At 47.8% G+C, this 18,094-nt stretch overlaps 3 protein-coding genes across 16 annotated transcripts; 1 reads left to right on the forward strand and 2 right to left on the reverse strand.

Moving 5' to 3' along the window:
- Positions 1-1,826: 1,826 nt before the first annotated feature.
- decr1 (2,4-dienoyl CoA reductase 1, mitochondrial) lies at positions 1,827-5,575 on the reverse strand. The gene is made up of 11 exons (XM_041043678.1): positions 5,544-5,575; positions 5,283-5,392; positions 4,901-5,003; positions 4,679-4,683; positions 4,198-4,329; positions 3,535-3,682; positions 3,258-3,357; positions 3,040-3,112; positions 2,777-2,923; positions 2,426-2,488; positions 1,827-2,193 (listed from the first exon to the last, which is right to left on the reverse strand). The coding sequence occupies exons 2-11, from the start codon at positions 5,373-5,375 to the stop codon at positions 2,134-2,136; spliced, it is 924 nt and encodes a 307-aa protein (XP_040899612.1). The 5' UTR covers positions 5,376-5,392; positions 5,544-5,575; the 3' UTR covers positions 1,827-2,133.
- Positions 5,576-5,683: 108 nt separating this feature from the next.
- Positions 5,684-8,903, forward strand: pmvk (phosphomevalonate kinase). The gene is made up of 5 exons (XM_041043591.1): positions 5,684-6,003; positions 6,931-6,994; positions 7,092-7,244; positions 7,414-7,543; positions 8,145-8,903. The coding sequence occupies exons 1-5, from the start codon at positions 5,909-5,911 to the stop codon at positions 8,303-8,305; spliced, it is 603 nt and encodes a 200-aa protein (XP_040899525.1). The 5' UTR covers positions 5,684-5,908; the 3' UTR covers positions 8,306-8,903.
- Positions 8,904-9,100: 197 nt separating this feature from the next.
- On the reverse strand, positions 9,101-17,325 carry LOC121185455 (tropomyosin alpha-3 chain-like). 14 transcript variants are annotated; one of them, XR_005894365.1, is made up of 10 exons: positions 17,010-17,307; positions 15,698-15,847; positions 14,095-14,228; positions 13,742-13,859; positions 13,573-13,643; positions 10,995-11,070; positions 10,451-10,513; positions 10,276-10,345; positions 9,821-9,957; positions 9,101-9,790 (listed from the first exon to the last, which is right to left on the reverse strand). XR_005894365.1 is itself a non-coding variant. In XM_041043590.1 (10 exons), the coding sequence occupies exons 3-10, from the start codon at positions 15,830-15,832 to the stop codon at positions 9,875-9,877; spliced, it is 750 nt and encodes a 249-aa protein (XP_040899524.1). In that variant the 5' UTR covers positions 15,833-15,844; positions 17,010-17,077; positions 17,188-17,325; the 3' UTR covers positions 9,101-9,874. The 14 variants fall into 14 exon arrangements, 13 of the variants coding, with proteins under 13 accessions (XP_040899524.1, XP_040899514.1, XP_040899519.1 ...); XM_041043590.1 differs by having other exon boundaries at positions 9,101-9,957; positions 15,698-15,844; positions 17,010-17,077; positions 17,188-17,325; XM_041043580.1 differs by having other exon boundaries at positions 9,101-9,957; positions 17,010-17,077; positions 17,188-17,325.
- Positions 17,326-18,094: the final 769 nt, after the last annotated feature.

Genomic DNA, 18,094 nt, shown 5'->3' on the forward strand with positions numbered 1-18,094 from the left:
TGTTTTTGTGGCTGAGGCTGTAGTTTTCACCTCTGACCAGTAGGTGGAGATGTGTTCAAAGGCACTGGCCTCTGGGTCCCTCTGACAGACGTACTCATGCAGGCTCATCATAGCTTCTGCAAATGATACAAAACCAGGTAAAACAGCTGGCTTTCTAGAGATAGAGCAATATGTTTTTTTTCAGGGCCGATACCGATTATTGGTAAAGGAGACCGATAACTGATATTTGGAGCTGATATTCATTTGCAGTAAAAAATACTGACGTCAAAATTTTGAATAATACAAACTCAAGCACTGAACTTTGTTTAAATGCCTTTAGCATATGTTTATTAAACAGCTTTTCAGATCTACAACATGTTAAAGGTTTTTTTATCTTAGATGACAGTGCAGGGAGTTCCCAGGGTTAGCAGCATCTCATAAAGTTCACTGAAAATTTAAATCAATCAATTAATAAATAGCTTCCTGTAGTTTTATAAAGTAAATAAAAGAAAGTTAAATAAAATGTGCAGACTGTGGTTGTTCTGCGAGCTCTGCAGGCAGGCGGCTTCTCCTGCTCTCAGAAACTGCAGACTTCACTGAAGACGTACGTCCGTCCATATGCAGTGAGGGTTTGAAACAAAGACAGAGACAGTGGGGCCACATGTTGTTATGCTCAACTCATCATGTACCACAGGAGAGACTGTTCGTCTCATCCTGCTCCTCTGTACAAGACACTACCACAGACATTATCACAGACGCTACCACAGACACTACCACAGACATTATCAGACATTATCACAGACATTATCACAGACACTATCACAGACACTACCACAGACGCTACCACAGACACTACCACAGACACTACCACAGACATTATCACAGACACTACCACAGACATTATCAGACATTATCACAGACACTACCACAGACACTATTACAGACACTATCACAGACGCTACCACAGACATTATCACAGACACTACCACAGACATTATCAGACATTATCACAGACACTACCACAGACACTATTACAGACACTATCACAGACGCTACCACAGACATTATCACAGACACTATCACAGACGCTACCACAGACATTATCACAGACACTACCACAGACACTATTATAGACACTATCACAGACGCTACCTCAGACATTATCACAGACACTACCACAGACACTATCACAGACATTATCACAGATGCTACCACAGACAGCTTCAGGACACACTTCATCTAACATGTTCTGCTGCGTGGGATCTGTCAATCATCACAGGAAAAGGTAAAGGAGAATAACCTGGTAGTTAAACAGTTTTCTCTCAAACGGTGCTTTGCTGTCAGTTTCTGCTGTGGCACACACACACACTTCTATCAGACTGTTTCCATATGGATATTATCAGCAGCCTTGTTTCCAGTGAGACACGTCTGGACTGTGCAGCAGCTGCTGTTCGTGTTACTGGGCTCACAGTGACGTTAGCAGCTGTGAGTCGTAGAAAACTGGGACGTTTATTCCAGTGTTGGTTTCTGGCGTCTGCTGCATTAACTTACCTTTGAAACACACACCTGGCCACGCCGATGATCGCCAGTCTCTGCAGCCCTCCCTCTCTTTCACTCGTCCAGCGTGGAGTTATCAGCGGAGGGAAACTGTACCACAGTGATCTGTCTGCTGCTGTGCTGGATGGCTCCTCCCACTGTAAACACACCTGACATGATGTCTGACAGGCCACGCCTCTTCCTCCTAGTTCGAGCTGCACTGATGTTCAGCTTCAAACAGGCTCCAGCTGTGTTGCTTCCTGCTTCGGGTTCTGTGATCGTTACCATCAGAGATGTTTCCGAGCAGAAACCAGATTTAATGTCTGTTCTTTATTTTCTTTAGTAAAGAATGAGTGAACGAGAAAATGAAAAACCATCAGAGAAAAGCTTCATTTTTAACATTTTCAGATCAGTCAAACGTTAAACAGGTAAAACGAACAGGAAACGTTTCAGCAGCTAACAGGCTAACAGGCAGCTGATCACATGACTGATTCATCCTGAAGTAAATCATCAAAACTCTCAACTCAGATGTCAGTCAGTCTTATCATGATGAAATCATGACATCAGCAAGTGGGTCCCACCCTCAAAGTCAGAGTGATCTGATTGGTTGTTGTGTTTTTAGGATCCTTTAGTGCTTCTGATCATCGCCTCCATCATCTTCCACTGATCTGGAGTCACCTGAGACACAAACACAAAGTGGGAGTAGTTTTATGATCATCACCTTCATCACTGCTAAACTACTACTAAAGAATCAGCTCTGCAGCTTTCACATTGTTCATTGGGTCAGAAAAACCTGGCGTCGTCTCTGCAATCTGATCCCTGATCAGCTGAAACGTGCTCACCGAGTCACCTGAGCCAGTTTGAGCGTTTTGATAATCCACGATAATCCTGAGGCGAACGTTTCACTCACCGAGCGCAGGTCGTTGAACTCTCCTGCCATCGACACATACTCTCCTCCATCGAACCGAACCACCTAAACACACACACACACGTGTTGACTGACCTCTGATCCAGGACCAGCGTGAACACGCTAACCTCTCACCTAATATCAGTGTAATCACTTCATTAACATCAGCCTGATCTCCTGCCTGTGCTTAGTCAATAATCATATGTTTGCTATGATTAGAAACCAGTTCAGAATCTGATCCGGTTGATTTGAAGCCAAGTGGACGTCTTGTCTAAAATCTGTTTAACCTCTTATGAAAGACTTACGATTTGTCTAAACTCTGATCCAGGACCAGTTTAACCAGTATAAACTCACAGTTCCAGACATCCAGGTAGCGTAGTCGCTGCTCATGTACGCTGCCAGGTTTGCAATCTCTGCCGGTTTCCCCAGTCGACCCGTCGGGATCCGACTGATCATCCCCTTCTCAAACGCTCCCGCCGGGTCCAAACGGCTAAATGCCCCCTAAACAAAACAAACAACAAGCAGCAGGTAAACAACAACAAATAAAGAAACAGGTAAAAAACAGCAGACAGCAGCAAGCAAACAACCTTCATCCGCTTTGGTCAGGTGGGCAGTACCTTGGTTTTAATTGGTCCAGGCTGGATGATGTTGAACCTGTGGCCATAGCGCCCCCACTCTGCAGCCAGAGACCTGCCACGCACAGGGGACACAGTGTTACCATGACAACCAGCCATCAGTGATTTCAGCATCTTTCTGTCATGACAACATCAGTCTGATCTGCATTTTCCTCTCTGTTCATGCTTTGTATGGGTGAAAGGTCAAAGGTCAGACTGACTTGTAGAGCGCCTCGACTCCGGCCTTTGCTGATGCACTCGGAACCACGAAACCAGAACCAGACTCAGCGTAGATGGTGGTAATGGCCAGGAAGGACGCACCTGAGCCGAACAGACAGGGAACAACACAATCAACAGTAAGAACAATAAACCCAGGACGCACAGCGATACAACACTCATCTACAGCACCTTTATATCTGAACTGATTCTGGATCGGTCCCTGACCTTTCTGATTCTGGATCCGTCCCTGACCAAACTGATTCTGGATCGGTCCCTGACCTTTCTGATTCTGGATCAGTCTCTTGCCCAGTTCCAGAGTGACGAATGCCGTCCCGTTCAGAACGATGTCGGTGATGCTCTTCCAGCCGTTCGGTGACAGACGCTCTGACGGACAGATAAAGTTTCCCGCGGCGTTGTTGATGATCACCTGCACATTGTGATGTCAGAATGTTTGTCACAGGTGAAGTCAGAGCAGTGTCTGTTGATGACATCACAGTTTACAGTTTATTTTACCTTCTTACATTATGACATCATACTTCGCCTCTGTTGTCATAACGACACCACACCAAACATACTAAACTGTGGGTGTGTGTGTTACCTTTCCTATCTTTGTGAGGACCAGTCTGAGGCACGTGAGGACGTGTTGTCTGTCCTCACACCTTCACAGGTGTTTGAGGGTCCACACCTGGTTTTAGGGTTCAGGTTCGGTAAAGAAGCGCAGCTCGGGCACACGCAGACACATGCACTTAAAATCTTTAAAGAGCTGTTCTTATTTAAAATTCTATGCAAAGATTAAAATATCCTTAGAAAAGAAAAAATCTTTGAAATAAAAGAAGTTGTTGATACGTATTAAACAGGACCAGGGACGTGTGCAACGAGGCGGAATACAAAGGTTTACTGTTAGGTGTGTGTTTGTGTTTGTGTGTGTGTGTGTGTTGTTACATCAGGAAGTCCTGTCAGACTCTCCATCTGGTCGACACAGCGAGACACAGCCTGAGGGTCTCTGACATCACACTGAACCACATGGACCTGATCACAGAAGGGGGGGGGGGGGGGTTGGGGGGGGGGGGGTTGCGGGGGGGGGGGGGGGGGGGTTGGGGGGGGGTAGACTCAGGAACAGCTTTTTCCCCACAGCTGTTTCCTTATTGAACTTAGCCCCCCTGTAACCCCCCACCCCCACCTCCCACACCAACCCTGCCCCCCCGATGACACCCCCCCATTACCCACACACACCATCCATACTCCTCACACCACCCACTTTTCTTTATATAGTGTACATATATTCATAAACCTATCTGTATAGTAAGTTTATATTAGACAATCTGGTTAGACGCTAAACTGCATTTCGTTACCCTGTCCTGTACATGTGTAATGACAGTAAAGTTGAATCTAATCTAATCTAATTGATTCAAACACAGTGAACCGTTTCTGTGAATAAAAGGGAAAATAAAATTTCTGTGGATCACATAAATCTGATCAATAATCAGAAACTTCGATCCTGATCAATAAATCCTCGTGCACTCTGCGGTCTGTGCGCGTGCACATGAGCCGGCAGAGGCACGGAAAATGGGTGAAAGGTTAAAGTACAGACTACACACGGTCTGAGTGTGTGTGTGTGTGTGTAGTTTGGACTGTCCCATCGTACCACTGCACTGTAGGTGTTTGTGAAAGAAAAGCTGCTGTTCTCTTGGTTGTGTTGTTGTTGTTGTTGTTGTTGTGTTGTTGTTGTTGTGCTGTTGGTTGTATGCCTGAGAGCAAAGAAAAACCGGAGTCAAATTCCTTGTTTTATGCACAAACTTGTCCAATAAAACGGATTCGGATTCGGATGCAGCGGGTCCATTTATTCATTTATTGCATGAGATTTAAACCATGCAACACATAGTTGATAAAGATTTTCAAACATTTTAAGGTCTGCATCAAACACGAGTACTTTCTGATTGGCTGCGTTCCCGTGTGACGTCACGGCGTACAGGTTCAGAGACTTCTTCCTATTTGTAAAAAGTTTGGTCTGAAGGTTCGTGTCTCACCCTGTGAAGTGAAGCTCTCACTGCTCGGAAAAGTTCTGCACCTCTCACCGCCATGTTGCTCAGGATCTGATGACGACACCTGATCCGGATCATACCAACATGGAGGCCGCCTGGGGGGGGGGGGGGTCAAGAAGAAAGCGAAGTGGTTGATTTCGGTTTAAATTCACTGTAGATAACAATATAATATAATATAATATCATATCATATCATAGAATAGAATAGAATAGAATAGAATAGAATAGAATAGAATAGAATAATTACGTCATCATTAAGAGCGGAACGTTCCCTCCCTCCATGTGTTCAGTCCAGATTGCGACGCTGATCACGTGTTACCGTAATGTGAGGAATACGCCGTAACTTTATTTTCTGAGCCCTCCACTAACGAATTTCATGCGTAACGTGATCGATAGCTGATCTTGATGATTTGATCATTGACCTGACTGATCCTTCTGTGACTGTTTCAGTCCCGTGGGACATTTATTTTGTCCAAGTGTTTTTTGAAGGCTCCCTGTTTCTGACAGTTACGGTACCGGTCCGGTGGTCTGACAGGTCGGAACACGGAGCTGCTCATAAAGCAGCAGCGTATCGATAAGCGGCAGGTGTTGATACATGATTATTGACGGCAGATGGAAGACCGAGTCTCTGAACCCGAGCTGGTTCTGGTTTTCAGTGGGAAACGGAAGTCCGGAAAAGATTATGTGACGGACCGGATCCAGGAGCGGTAAATACATCACAGACCCGCTGTTTATCTAACTGTTGCTGTTGATCATTTGTCTTCAGTGTTTTGTTTTAATCTAAACAGAATTATTCCAGTAAAACTGATCTGAGAGCAGCTCCACTGCAGCAGCGACTGAACTTTAAGACACAGCATCAGGCTTTAGGAGAGAAGTGATCAGTCATCGGTCCTGAGTCTTGGTGTCCCACCTCCTTGATCACATCCGTGGGTCTGATTATCTGCTCGCGTGGCAACACCAACTATACCTGTGATTTGTGCCAGGTGACCTCAAGATGTCTGCGCAGTCGCATGCACAGACACGGAGGAACGCCACCTGCAACTAAACCGCTCTAACACTGAAGTCTTAGTCATTCCGGCCAACGAATCACATCAGAACATCAAAACTGAGTCAGTGGATTTACAGTCAGTCTGTGATCAGACCTGGAAACAGACTGAGCCACACAGACGTAAATAATTCATCAATAATCAATAATCACACAGCAGCTGCCCAGCACAGATTTCACATAATGAATATCAACATTTAAACCATGGACAGATCCTGGTGTGGGAGTGGTCTCGACCTTTCACCATCAGATCACACATCAGTGCCGCCCCTGCACCTGTTACCATGCTGCTATACAAGCAGCCTTAAATACAATGCTTCGTCAGTGGTGCTGGTTCCCGTTGGTACCTGCTGGTACCTGCTGGTACCTGCTGGTACCTACTGGTACCTGCTGGTACCTGCTGGTACCTGCTGGTACCTGCTGGTTCCCGTTGGTACCTGCTGGTACCTGCTGGTACCTGCTGGTACCTACTGGTACCTGCTGGTTCCCGTTGGTACCTGCTGGTACCTGCTGGTACCTGCTGGTACCTGCTGGTACCTGCTGGTTCCCGTTGGTTCCTGCAGGATCAGACGTGTTTGTTCTTCTGCAGTTTGGGGTCTGATGTTTGCTGTGTCCTACGTCTGTCTGGGCCTCTCAAACAGCAGTACGCTCAGGTGAGACTGGCACCGGTTCACACAAAAAAAACACGTCACCATGGAAACATGATTTTTTTTACATGGTAATGTAATTAATCTGATGCTGGTCCTGCAGGAACACGGTCTGGACCTGGACCAGTTGCTGGGTCCTGGTCTTTATAAGGAGCAGTATCGGGCCGACATGATTTGCTGGGGAGAAACTCAACGACGTCAGGACCCTGGATTCTTCTGTCGCCTAGCAACCAGAGGAGCACAGCAACCAGTCTGGGTACGTCATCGTCTCCTGATGACGTCTTTTTCACTTTATCATCATCACCGTCTTCTCTCCTCTTCTTGACTCTTTGTTTGTCCCACTTTCACATTGAAGCCACAAAGTTTTGGTGGGAACCAAAACCACAGAGTAACTACGTCTCACATCCTACTCTCTGATTGGTCAGGTGGTGAGTGACGCACGGAGGCTGTCAGACCTTCAGTGGTTCTGGTCGGAGTTTCCTCGACAGACGCGAACTGTCAGAGTTCAAAGTTCAGAAGAAACCAGGAAACAGAGGGGGTGGAGCTTCACTGCAGGTAAGACGTGGTGCAGCCTCCTGTTTGTTTTCGTGGTATTTACGCAGTGACAACACGAGTCAGTTTCACCTGAGGCCTGGACCGCGAAGCAGGATCTGTGGTTAGCTAGGTAACTTCAGGTTTAACTGGGTTCTCAGGGTTACGATGGTGGTTCACATCGTCACGGTAACTAATGCTGCACAGCTAACCTGCTCCAGATCAGACCTAAACCTGTCAACAGTCCAAACTACTGACCAATCAGATCACTGGAAACACTGAGTCATCATTCCTACGGGATCCTGACAGGGACAAAAGAGTTTCCAGTAAAGTGCAGAGTAATGCAGAGCATCAGGTCTGTCTGTAGGTGAGTTGCCTGTAATTAACACTCAGCGTCTGTCACATGACCGAGCTCAGAGCAGATAAACCCAGAGAGAACTGAACCAGGTGAGAACCTGCTTTATGATCCAGGTGATTCAGGACGGACGGTGTTCGTCTCAGTTAAACCAGATAACCAAGAGAAATCCTGGATTTGTTGAACAGGCCTCAGGTGATTTTTTGTCTGACTGGATCATTACTTGTCTCTAGCCCCAGGTGTCTTACTGTTTACCTGTCTGTCTCTCAGGTGTAGATGACGTGGAATCAGAGCGCGGGTTGGACAGTGGGGTTGAATTTGATTGGATAATCATTAACGAGGCCAACGCCCCCTCGTTAGACGAGCAGCTGCAGCCAATCCTGAGGCTGGCTGAGAAAGCAGCTTCATCATCATTGATCCATCAGACCTGATTTTCACTTATCAATATTCTTATTGATTAATGTTGATGCTCAGTGTCAGCAGGGCTGGGGAGCTGATCGCTTTCCTCTCTGATAATCAATAAGTTTTCTTTGTCTATTCTAGATGTTAAAAAGGTGTTTGAACAGAACGTTTAATCAATACTTACCGATCAGAAGCGAAGACGAATTTGCAGCTGTGTCACTCTCACCTGGGCAGGTGTTTATGTACTGCTGACCTCTGACCTCTTTAAAATACACTGTCTACCTGCTCATCACTAAGGTTACAGTCAGCGGGTCCAGTCACAGGCAGTCACATGACCGACCATGTGTCAGAGAAACCTGGTTTCTGTGTCAGGTGAACATGTGCAGAACCAAGACTGATGAAAGGACCAATCGCAGATCTGATCCTTCCATACAGACGCTGGTGCATCAGAGCAGCTTTGTTGTGATTGGTCGGTTTCCTCGTCAGGTCTGACGATCAGCTGACGGAGCTGCAGAGTTTCTCCTGGTTCATCAGGTTCCAGGCTGCGAGTCGAGCCTGGAACGAGCCGAGTCATTTTTAATGCAATGTTTTAACTTTACTGTCAAATCAATAAAAAGAAAATAAAACATAAAGATTCATTTTTCAGTCGTTGGGTTTTACGTGATCTTGCAGCTGTTTTTTTTGTGAGCTGATCTGAACAAAAACTAATTATTGGTTTAAAATAACATCCACAGACTGAAGGACTTCACTGTTTCACTGTAGCTGCTCTGAACACATGAACATCACGTTCAAACTATGAATGAATGAAACCCAGTGACTCAGTGTGGATCTACATACCAGTGACGGTGCTTTTATTTTATAAAATCCTGTCATTTTTTATTACAATGAGCTGTGACATCAGCAGAGTGATGACATCATCACCGGATTCCAGGTAAAAACATTTCTAAACTTTTATTCATGTCATCGGGTCAAAGGTCACCTGTAGAAAAAATAAACTGGGGCTGTCTCTCTGACCTCTGATTGGCTGTTGGTTTACCATATATGGCAGTGGAATGGCTCGCTAAACCCTAATCAATCAATCAATCATTAATTATAGTGGCAAAAAACTAATCAGAGTAACATCAAACCGTTCAGACAAATACTTAATTAGCTGTTAATGAGTTAATTAGCTGTGGACGAGGAAACAGCCTCCCTCACATAATACTGAGGAGGAGGAGGAGGGACGGGGAGGACGCGGGGGTTGGCACCGTCAGCAGGAGGGGGGGGGGGGGGGGGGGGCAGACAGCAGGTGACTGAGGTGTGACTCAGAGATTCAGAAAAGGAATGTGTGGAAGCAGGAATAATGGTGTGGGGGGGGGCAACACCACACTATCCCACACCTCCCTCACACAACCAGGGAGGAGAGGAAGAGGAGAAGGCACAGGAGGAAGAGGAATGTTTGGGCCACTAAGTTTCCTGACGTCCACCAAGCAGCCAGCAGTGGGAGGCGAGGGGGGTGAGGGGGAGGGGGGGGGGGGGGGGGGGGTGAGGGGGAGGGGGGGGGGCAGAAAGGAACAAGGAACAGTGGGGGCAGGAGTTTTTTTGCCATGGGGGGAGGTTCAGCAGGAGCCGAGCTCCTCCATGGTCTGATTCAGAGTCGCCTGAAGCTCCATGTTGGCATTTCTGGCCGAAGTCAGAGCGTCTGAAAACACAGAGACACAAGTGATCAGATGTGAACGTCCTGTCCTGAGACAGAGAGTCCTGCCCTGAGACAGAGAGTCCTGCCCTGAGACAGAGAGTCCTGCCCTGAGACAGGGAGTCCTGTCCTGAGACAGGGAGTCCTGTCCTGAGACAGGGAGTCCTGTCCTGAGACAGGGAGTCCTGTCCTGAGACAGAGAGTCCTGCCCTGAGACAGAGAGTCCTGCCCTGAGACAGAGAGTCCTGCCCTGAGACTCTCTGCGTTTTACCCACACCATGTGACATTAAACGTGATTCTGTGTTCAGCTGGTTCCTGTCTCACCTTCCAGGTCATCGATGGTTTTCTCCAGTTTAGCCACTGAACGCTCGGCAAACTCCGCTCTGGTCTCGGCCTGGAACACAGGAACAGGTGAGGTCACAGGTGAGGTCACAGGGGAGAAACAGGAAGTCAGGTTAGAAATCAGGTGAACTTCCGTGTAACATTATTTGCGTCTCACCTCCTTGAGTTTGCTGCTCAGGTTCCTGATCTCCTCTTCATACCTGTCCTCCTTGTGGGAGTACTGAGAGAGAAACAACAGCCAATCAGAGACCCAGGCGCACAGACAACAGCCAATCAGGTGTGAGGATGCCTCAGAATGTGTCAGTCCTCTGTCACATATTTCAACAGTCTGAGGACAGAGACACTGCGGCAGGTCAAAGGTCCGCACCGCGCCGACCAATCAGATACACGCAAGGTCAAGGTTCAGGTAAGGACTCAGCATCAGCACCGCTGTTTACTGACCATCAAAGAAACCTGGGATCAGCTCCTCACCTGGCCGCTGTGATGTACAGGTGTCAGTACACTGTGACATCATACTGGGTGTGGTTACAAGTGCAAAACTGCTGACGACAGCGACCAGTGACAGTGTTCACACCGATGTTCAGACTGCTGTTCCTAGTTAACCGCGCCTCCTCCTCCCCCTCCTCCCACCTGCCCCTCCTCCACCCTCCCCCTCCTCCACCCTCCTCCCCCCTGCCCCCCCCTGCTCCTGCTCCCCGTACCTTCTCAGCCTGGGCCTCCAGAGACTTTGAACTAGTGAAGACAGTTTTCAGCTCCTCCTCCAACACTCGACACTTACTGCAGGTCAAAGGTCACATCAAACAGAAGGGACATGTCACGTGTCGTGTTTTCTTTCGTCTGTGTGTTGTTGTGTCACGTGTTGTTGAGGGTCAGGTGTAGTTGTGTGTGCGGCAGGTTAGGGTCATGCAGAGAGCAGGAGGAGGAGCTGAAGCAGCAGCTAAAGGTCAAATGTCAGAGGTCACTGGAGGTCAAGAGGAGGAGTTCCTCTGGTTTGAGGGGGAGATTAGCAGGAGGGATGGTTCAGGTGACCCTCAGTACCTTGTCTTCAGATGCCTGCAAGCTCTTCAGTGATTGGTCGAAACTCCTCAACTGCTCCTCCGACCTCCGAACCTTACTGATAGACAGGTAGGCGAATCGACAGGTGGACAGGTAGCAGGATGTAGGAAGCAGCACATGCAGCAGCACCAACATGTTTCCATAGAAACAAACAGGAAGAGAAAATGATGCAATAAGATTAGAGCGCTGTTAGTGAAGCAGAGTGACATCATAGTGAGATCATCAGTCTACCTGCGCCACACAGGTAACCAGAGATGACATGCATCAGGTCAGCGATCAGGCTCCTCCCTGACCCCTGAACTGGTTTCAGAACCATGACTCATGACCTCACAGATCCTTCACCAGGTGTGTCATTTATAATTGATCACATTAACGTGACCTGCACCTGTTCTCCAGGTGAACCTGTTCTCCAGGTGCTGGACCGACTGATTAAATGATGAGAACCGAAGATTTTTCAGGTCCAGGTTTCATGAAGAGCTAATCATCACTGTGACATCATCACTGTGACATCATCCCACTCCTGTCCAAATACGGTCAGAGCCTCCTGTCTGTCTGTCTGTCTGCAGTGTGAGCAGCAGCTTCATGCTGAAAGCAGCTATTAGACATGCACAGTGTGTGTGCGTGTCTGTGTGTGTGCGAGTGTGTGTGTGTGCGTGTGTCTGTGTGTGTGCGAGTGTATGCGTGTGTGTGTGTGTGCGTGTGTGTGTGTGTGTCTGTGCGAGTGTGTGTGCGTGTGTGTGCGAGTGTGTGAGTGTGTGTGCGTGAGTGTGTGCGAGTGTGCGTGTGTCTGTGTGTGTGTGCGAGTGTGTGTGTGCGTGCATCTGTGTGTGTGGGAGTGTGTGTGCGTGTCTGTGTGTGTCTGTGTGTGTGCGAGTGTGTGTGTGTGTGCGTGTGTGCGTGTGTCTGTGCGTGTCTGTGTGTGTGTGCGAGTGTGTGTGTGTGCGTGTCTGTGTGTGTGCGAGTGTGTGTGTGTGCGTGTCTGTGTGTGTGCGTCTGTGTGTGTGCGCGTCTGTGTGTGTGTGTCTGTGTGTGTGCGTGTGTGTGTGTCTGTGTGTGTGTGTGTGCGTCTGTGTGCGTGTGTCTGTGCGTGTCTGTGTGTGTGTGCGAGTGTGTGTGTGTGCGTGTCTGTGTGTGTGCGAGTGTGTGTGTGTGTGCGTGTGTCTGTGTGTGTGCGTCTGTGTGTGTGCGCGTCTGTGTGTGTGTGTCTGTGTGTGTGCGTGTGTGTGTGTCTGTGTGTGTGTGTGCGTCTGTGTGTGTGTGTCTGTGCGTGCGTCTGTGTGTGTGCGTGCGTGCGTCTGTGTGTGTGCGTGTGCGTCTGTGTGCGTGTGTCTGTGCGTGTCTGTGTGTGTGTGCGAGTGTGTGTGTGTGCGTGTCTGTGTGTGTGCGAGTGTGTGTGTGTGTGCGTGTGTCTGTGTGTGTGTGTCTGTGTGTGTGCGTGTGTGTGTGTCTGTGTGTGTGTGTGCGTCTGTGTATGTGTGTCTGTGCGTGCGTCTGTGTGTGTGCGTGCGTGCGTCTGTGTGTGTGCGCGTCTGTGTGTGTGCGTGCGTGCGTCTGTGTGTGTGCGCGTCTGTGTGTGTGTGTCTGTGTGTGTGCGTGTGTGTGTGTCTGTGTGTGTGTGTGCGTCTGTGTATGTGTGTCTGTGCGTGCGTCTGTGTGTGTGCGTGCGTGCGTCTGTGTGTGTGCGTGTGCGTCTGTGTGCGTGTGCGTCTGTGTGTGTGTGTCTGTGCGTGTGTGTCTGTGCGTGTGTGTCTGTGCGTGTGTCTGTGTGTGCGTGTGTGTGTGCGTGTGCGAGTATCTGTGCGTGTGTCTGTGTGTGTGTGTGCGTGTGTGTGCGAGTGTGCGTGTGTGCGTGTGTGCGTGTGTGCGTGTGTCTGTGCGTGTCTGTGTGTGTGCGTGTGTGCGAGTGTGTGCATGTGTGCGTGTCTGTGTGTGTGCGTGTGTGTGCGAGTGTGTCTGTGCGTGTGTCTGTGTGTGTGCGTGTCTGTGTGTGTCTGTGTGTGCGTGTGTGCGTGTGTGTGTGCGTGTCTGTGTGTGTGTGCGAGTGTGTGCGTGTGTGCGTATCTGTGCGTGTGTCTGTGTGTGTGTGCGAGTGTGTGCGTGTGTGCGTATCTGTGCGTGTGTCTGTGTGTGCGTGTGTCTGTGCGTGTGTCTGTGTGTGTGCGTGTGTGTGCGAGTGTGTGCATGTGTGTGTGTGCGAGTGTGTGTGTGAGTGTGTGTGTAAACCTCTCAGCCTGCTCCGCTCTGTCTTCAGCTCGTTCCAGTTCTCCTTCCACCATCACCAGTTTTCGAGCCACCTGTCAATCAAACACACAGCAGAGAGTGTAGAACAGCTGGATGCTGCAGATGTGGGAGAACCTGAGCACGTTCCAGCTGTGCTGCCTGATGTTCGCACCTCCTCGTATTTCCGATCGGCCTCCTCTGCGATCTGTTTGGCCTCCCTCAGCTGAACCTCCAGCTGCTCCATCTTCTCCTCGTCCTTCAGAGCTCTGTTCTCTATCACCTTCATACCTCTGATGGGGGCGGAGACAGAGACAGGTGGAGAGAGAGGCGGGCAGCACGGTCAGTAATCTCCAATCAGAACGATGTGGGAGGCTTTAAATAACGGCCTCCATCAGATGGCTCCACTGAGAGGAGGTGAGACAGCATGATGACACGGAACAGGTACGACTCACACCTGTACCTGTGCCCAGGCCTCAGTATTCATGTGTCAGGTGCGTGTCAGGTGCGTGTCTGAATATCGCTGACCTCTCGCTCTCGTCGGCAGCCTTCTCCACCTCGTCCAGTTTATGGAGGGCCGTGGACAGTCTCTCCTGGACTCGGTCCAGATTCTCCTCACTGAGCTGCAGACGACGACCGAGAGACGTCACCTCAGCTTCCGCCTGCAAGCCACAGAGCAGGGAGCACAGAGCCCAGGATCAATTCAGGTCAATTCAGTCTTATTTATACAGCTCGCAAAGAGCTTTACAGAGAGCCAGAGTCTGACCCCAGATCAGCAGCTCCCTGTGAACCTGGCTCATATGGGGGACGCTCCTGCTGAGGGCCGGGCTGGGTGAGAGGAGGAAGAGGAGGAAGATAGGACAGCTGGGAATGGAGGAGAGGAGGAGACTGTGGAGGAAACTGTTCTCACTGAGATACTGACAGTGAAGTGAATCGTGTGTGTGTTATCACAGTCTGCAGATTTCCTTATCACACACAGTGTTAACACGCTGACACACAGTGCTGCAGTACACTGTGGTACAGCCCACACAGCAGCACTCAGTCAGAGGGTAGTGAGCCAGGCAGCGTCTCAGCAGGGTGTTCACTGATCGCAGGGTTGCTGGTTCAATTCCCAGCTCCTCCTGATGCTAAACTGAACTGTCTCCCAGCATTCCCACTGAAGTCCTGATACTGGTGTTGATATTTGGAATTTCGAATGTTTAATGAGAATTTATCAGCTGCAGGTCGTTTTTAACATAAACCATCTGAATATAATGTTTATATGGACTGAGCTCCAGAGTCAGAGCTCTGACTCACTGATGCTGATGCAGTGATATATCTGATATATCACTGCATCAGCATCAACCATGTATCAGTGTAATAGGATCTATGGAAAAATCTGTGTATAATCACTCAGCTCTTGTTACTGATGGTTTCACCTGTGCACAGGGTCAGGGTTAGCACAGGCTAACACAGGCTGATGAGTTAGGGTTAGCACAGGCTAACAAAGGCTGATGGGTTAGGGTTAGCACAGGCTAACAGGCTGATGGGTTAGGGTTAGCACAGGCTAACACAGGCTGATGAGTTAGGGTTAGCACAGGCTAACAAAGGCTGATGGGTTAGGGTTAGCACAGGCTAACAGGCTGATGGGTTAGGGTTAGCACAGGCTAACACAGGCTGATGGGTTAGGGTTAGCACAGGCTAACACAGGCTGATGAGTTAGGGTTAGCACAGGCTAACAAAGGCTGATGGGTTAGGGTTAGCACAGGCTAACAGGCTGATGGGTTAGGGTTAGCACAGGCTAACAGGCTGATGGGTTAGGGTTAGCACAGGCTAACACAGGCTGATGGGTTAGGGTTAGCACAGGCTAACACAGGCTGATGGGTTAGGGTTAGCACAGGCTAACACAGGCTGATGGGTTAGGGTTAGCACAGGCTAACACAGGCTGATGGGTTAGGGTTAGCACAGACTAACACAGGCTGATGGGTTAGGGTTAGCACAGGCTAACACAGGCTGATGGGTTAGGGTTAGCACAGGCTAACACAGGCTGATGGGAGACCACACGGAACCACAGAGCCGGCCCTGCTCCGCCCGGACAGGTGTGTGTGCCTCCTCTTTTATCTGTACAGGTGTGTGCTGTAGGTGTGTGTACCTCCTCTCTGCTCCTCTTTTCTTTCTCCACCTCCTTCTGCAGTCTCTCCGCTCTCTCCTCGGCCTCCTCCGCCTGCTCCTGCAGAACTTTGATCTTCTTCTTCACGGCCTCGATGCTGTTCACTCCTCCACTCATCTTCCTCTTCTTCTGCTGCAGAATAAACAGCAGCAGGTGTTTTTCACTTTGTTTCACGTGTTCAGTCACTGACTGTCTCATCTACTCTGTGCATTAATATACTTTAATGTTCAGATCAATGACTCACACATACATTTTTCTTTTTTTTATTTATTACACACAAGCACCTCAGAGGGAAGTGCCACTGTCATTTTGCTGAATGTTGTTCAATGACAGTAAAGGCTATTCTATTCTATGTAAGAAGTGTAAAACAGAGTTGGGGGTGAGGTCCTGATAAACCTGTTTGAGCCTCTGAGCTAAAATAAGCTGCTGAGTTTATTTAACTCCACTTCAGAGAGAAAGTCATTTAAACTGAATTTAGACTGAAGACGTGAGATCAGAGAAACACGGACATCTTCAAACAGCTGAGGATTATTTACAGAACCTAATCAATCTGCTGATTACAGATGCATCGATTAGTCCATTCACCCTCAGCTGATTCAGCAATTCATCAATTAGTTGAAAAAAAAACTGAGTTGGAAACTTTGCATATTGTATTTTGAACAGTACGGTGGATTCATCACGTGAATCATTTTTAAATCAGACTGACATTTCTGAGCCGCTTTTCTTTTTCTTACACTTTAATAAAGTGAAACTGAGCCTCAGTCTCTCAGACTCTCAGACTGAGCCTCATCACAGACTGTGATCACTGATGATGATCGACTTCACGATTAACCGACAGAATAATGAAACATCTGGGTTGGATCTGTGAACAGATTCAGTTGATGAAGACAGAAAACATGCAAAGAAATCACTGAGCAGTCTGTTCGTCATCCTCCTGGAGACGTTTCCATCATCAATAATATTGATTAATCACTTAAATCTGTCAGAAACGTTTAAACGCAGCACACCGGCTGTACTGTCGGTCAGGTTTAGCTTTACGAGCATCGTGTTTAAAATCTTTCTCTCTGTGCGTGTGGACACAATCATTTAAATAAAGTTTACATTTTTACACCCACGGCAGCTTCTCTGATTGATCAGGTATCGATCAATTAGTTGTGGCGGGTTGTTGATCAGCAGTTAGCATGTTAGCTCATAAAGCGCAGAGCCGACCACCGCCCTGTTAGCCAGTTAGCAACTTAGCAGAGCTCAGAGCTGGCAGAGACCAGCTGAGGTGTACCTGTGTGATCGTTCTCACCTGTCCAAGTACTCTGAAGGAAACACACCTGTGGCTCGAGCCTGACTTCACCCGAATCCGTCACTTCCCTGTTAGCAGAAGGCTAACTGTTAGCTGTTAACGGCTAACGGAGTGGAGCTGCTGACTTGCTTTTTAAACTTAATAAAGTTTTACAAACTGTGTGAATCGGCTCACGGACTCTGGTCTCTGGGTCGGAATGTTCTGAGTGTTCTGGTCCCCGTCTTTCTCGGTCCTGGTCCTGGTCTTGGTCCTGGTCTTGATCTCCCCCGCTTCCTGAATCAGCCAACTCCCAACTGAGAACCCCACCCTCTTCCGGGTTAAATTCCCTCCACAGGAAGTTACGAAAACAAGGGCCCTTCCAAAATAAAAGTAGTTCAAATCGCTCAATTGTCAAATTTCCTGACGAATTAAAGAAAAGTCATAAATGCATTTATTCTCAGACGTGTCAGAGTTTCACTTCTGCTCCTGCACTCACGCTTTTAGTCACGTTTGCGTTAATTTGTCAATAAACTTAGATGAAACTATAAAAGTATGTTATATTCCAACCAATCAACTTATCAATAGAATACATCTGCTCTGAGTAGTCAGTCTCTGGAGAAGCTAAATTAATTTTGTTTCTGCAAATTTACACTGTTTTTCTTAACGAATAAAATCAACTATTAATAAAAAAAAACTTTGAAAAACCACAAGTTGAAGTCAAACCTGCTGGAGAGTAAAGAAGAAGAATTTTAGGATTTTAATGTCCAGAAATAAAAAGACAAGAGGCACCGATGTTGTCCAGCTGATTAGATTTATAAAGAGCACACATACACAAGTCAAAGAATAAAACAATAAACTTTCAGCAGAAATCATTTACACTTTTCTGATCAAACCTTTATACAACAAACACAAACACTAACTTCACTTCAGCGTTTCTACTGTTTAAAGAGCTAAAATCCATTAAATAAGAAGCTGCTGCTATTGAATCCACTACAGTTTATGTTTAATGAGCTCAGTCTGAATTTTAAACTGCTGTCCAACAACACAAACCTGAACATTACAGCATCATATTAGAATATTACGGTATTATTAACCAAAATCACATC

This window comes from Toxotes jaculatrix, chromosome 8 (genome assembly GCF_017976425.1).
Source record: "Toxotes jaculatrix isolate fToxJac2 chromosome 8, fToxJac2.pri, whole genome shotgun sequence".
NCBI lineage: Eukaryota > Metazoa > Chordata > Actinopteri > Toxotidae > Toxotes > Toxotes jaculatrix.

Excerpts from the sequence above, each read along its gene's own strand:
- decr1 (XM_041043678.1), bottom strand. The coding sequence starts at position 5,375 with ATGATCCGGATCAGGTGTCGTCATCAGATCCTGAGCAACATGGCGGTG. Across the intron at positions 3,358-3,534 it reads ACTGATCCAGAATCAGAAAG|GTGCGTCCTTCCTGGCCATT; the intron begins GTCAGGGACCGA and ends TGTTCGGCTCAG. Across the intron at positions 3,113-3,257 it reads GGAGTCGAGGCGCTCTACAA|GTCTCTGGCTGCAGAGTGGG; the intron begins GTCAGTCTGACC and ends TGTGCGTGGCAG.
- pmvk (XM_041043591.1), top strand. The coding sequence starts at position 5,909 with ATGGAAGACCGAGTCTCTGAACCCGAGCTGGTTCTGGTTTTCAGTGGG. Across the intron at positions 6,004-6,930 it reads ACGGACCGGATCCAGGAGCG|TTTGGGGTCTGATGTTTGCT; the intron begins GTAAATACATCA and ends GTTCTTCTGCAG. Across the intron at positions 7,544-8,144 it reads GGGGTGGAGCTTCACTGCAG|GTGTAGATGACGTGGAATCA; the intron begins GTAAGACGTGGT and ends TCTGTCTCTCAG.
- LOC121185455 (XM_041043590.1), bottom strand. The coding sequence starts at position 15,832 with ATGAGTGGAGGAGTGAACAGCATCGAGGCCGTGAAGAAGAAGATCAAA. Across the intron at positions 13,644-13,741 it reads CCGATCGGAAATACGAGGAG|GTGGCTCGAAAACTGGTGAT; the intron begins GTGCGAACATCA and ends TTTGATTGACAG. Across the intron at positions 9,958-10,275 it reads AACCATCGATGACCTGGAAG|ACGCTCTGACTTCGGCCAGA; the intron begins GTGAGACAGGAA and ends CTGTGTTTTCAG.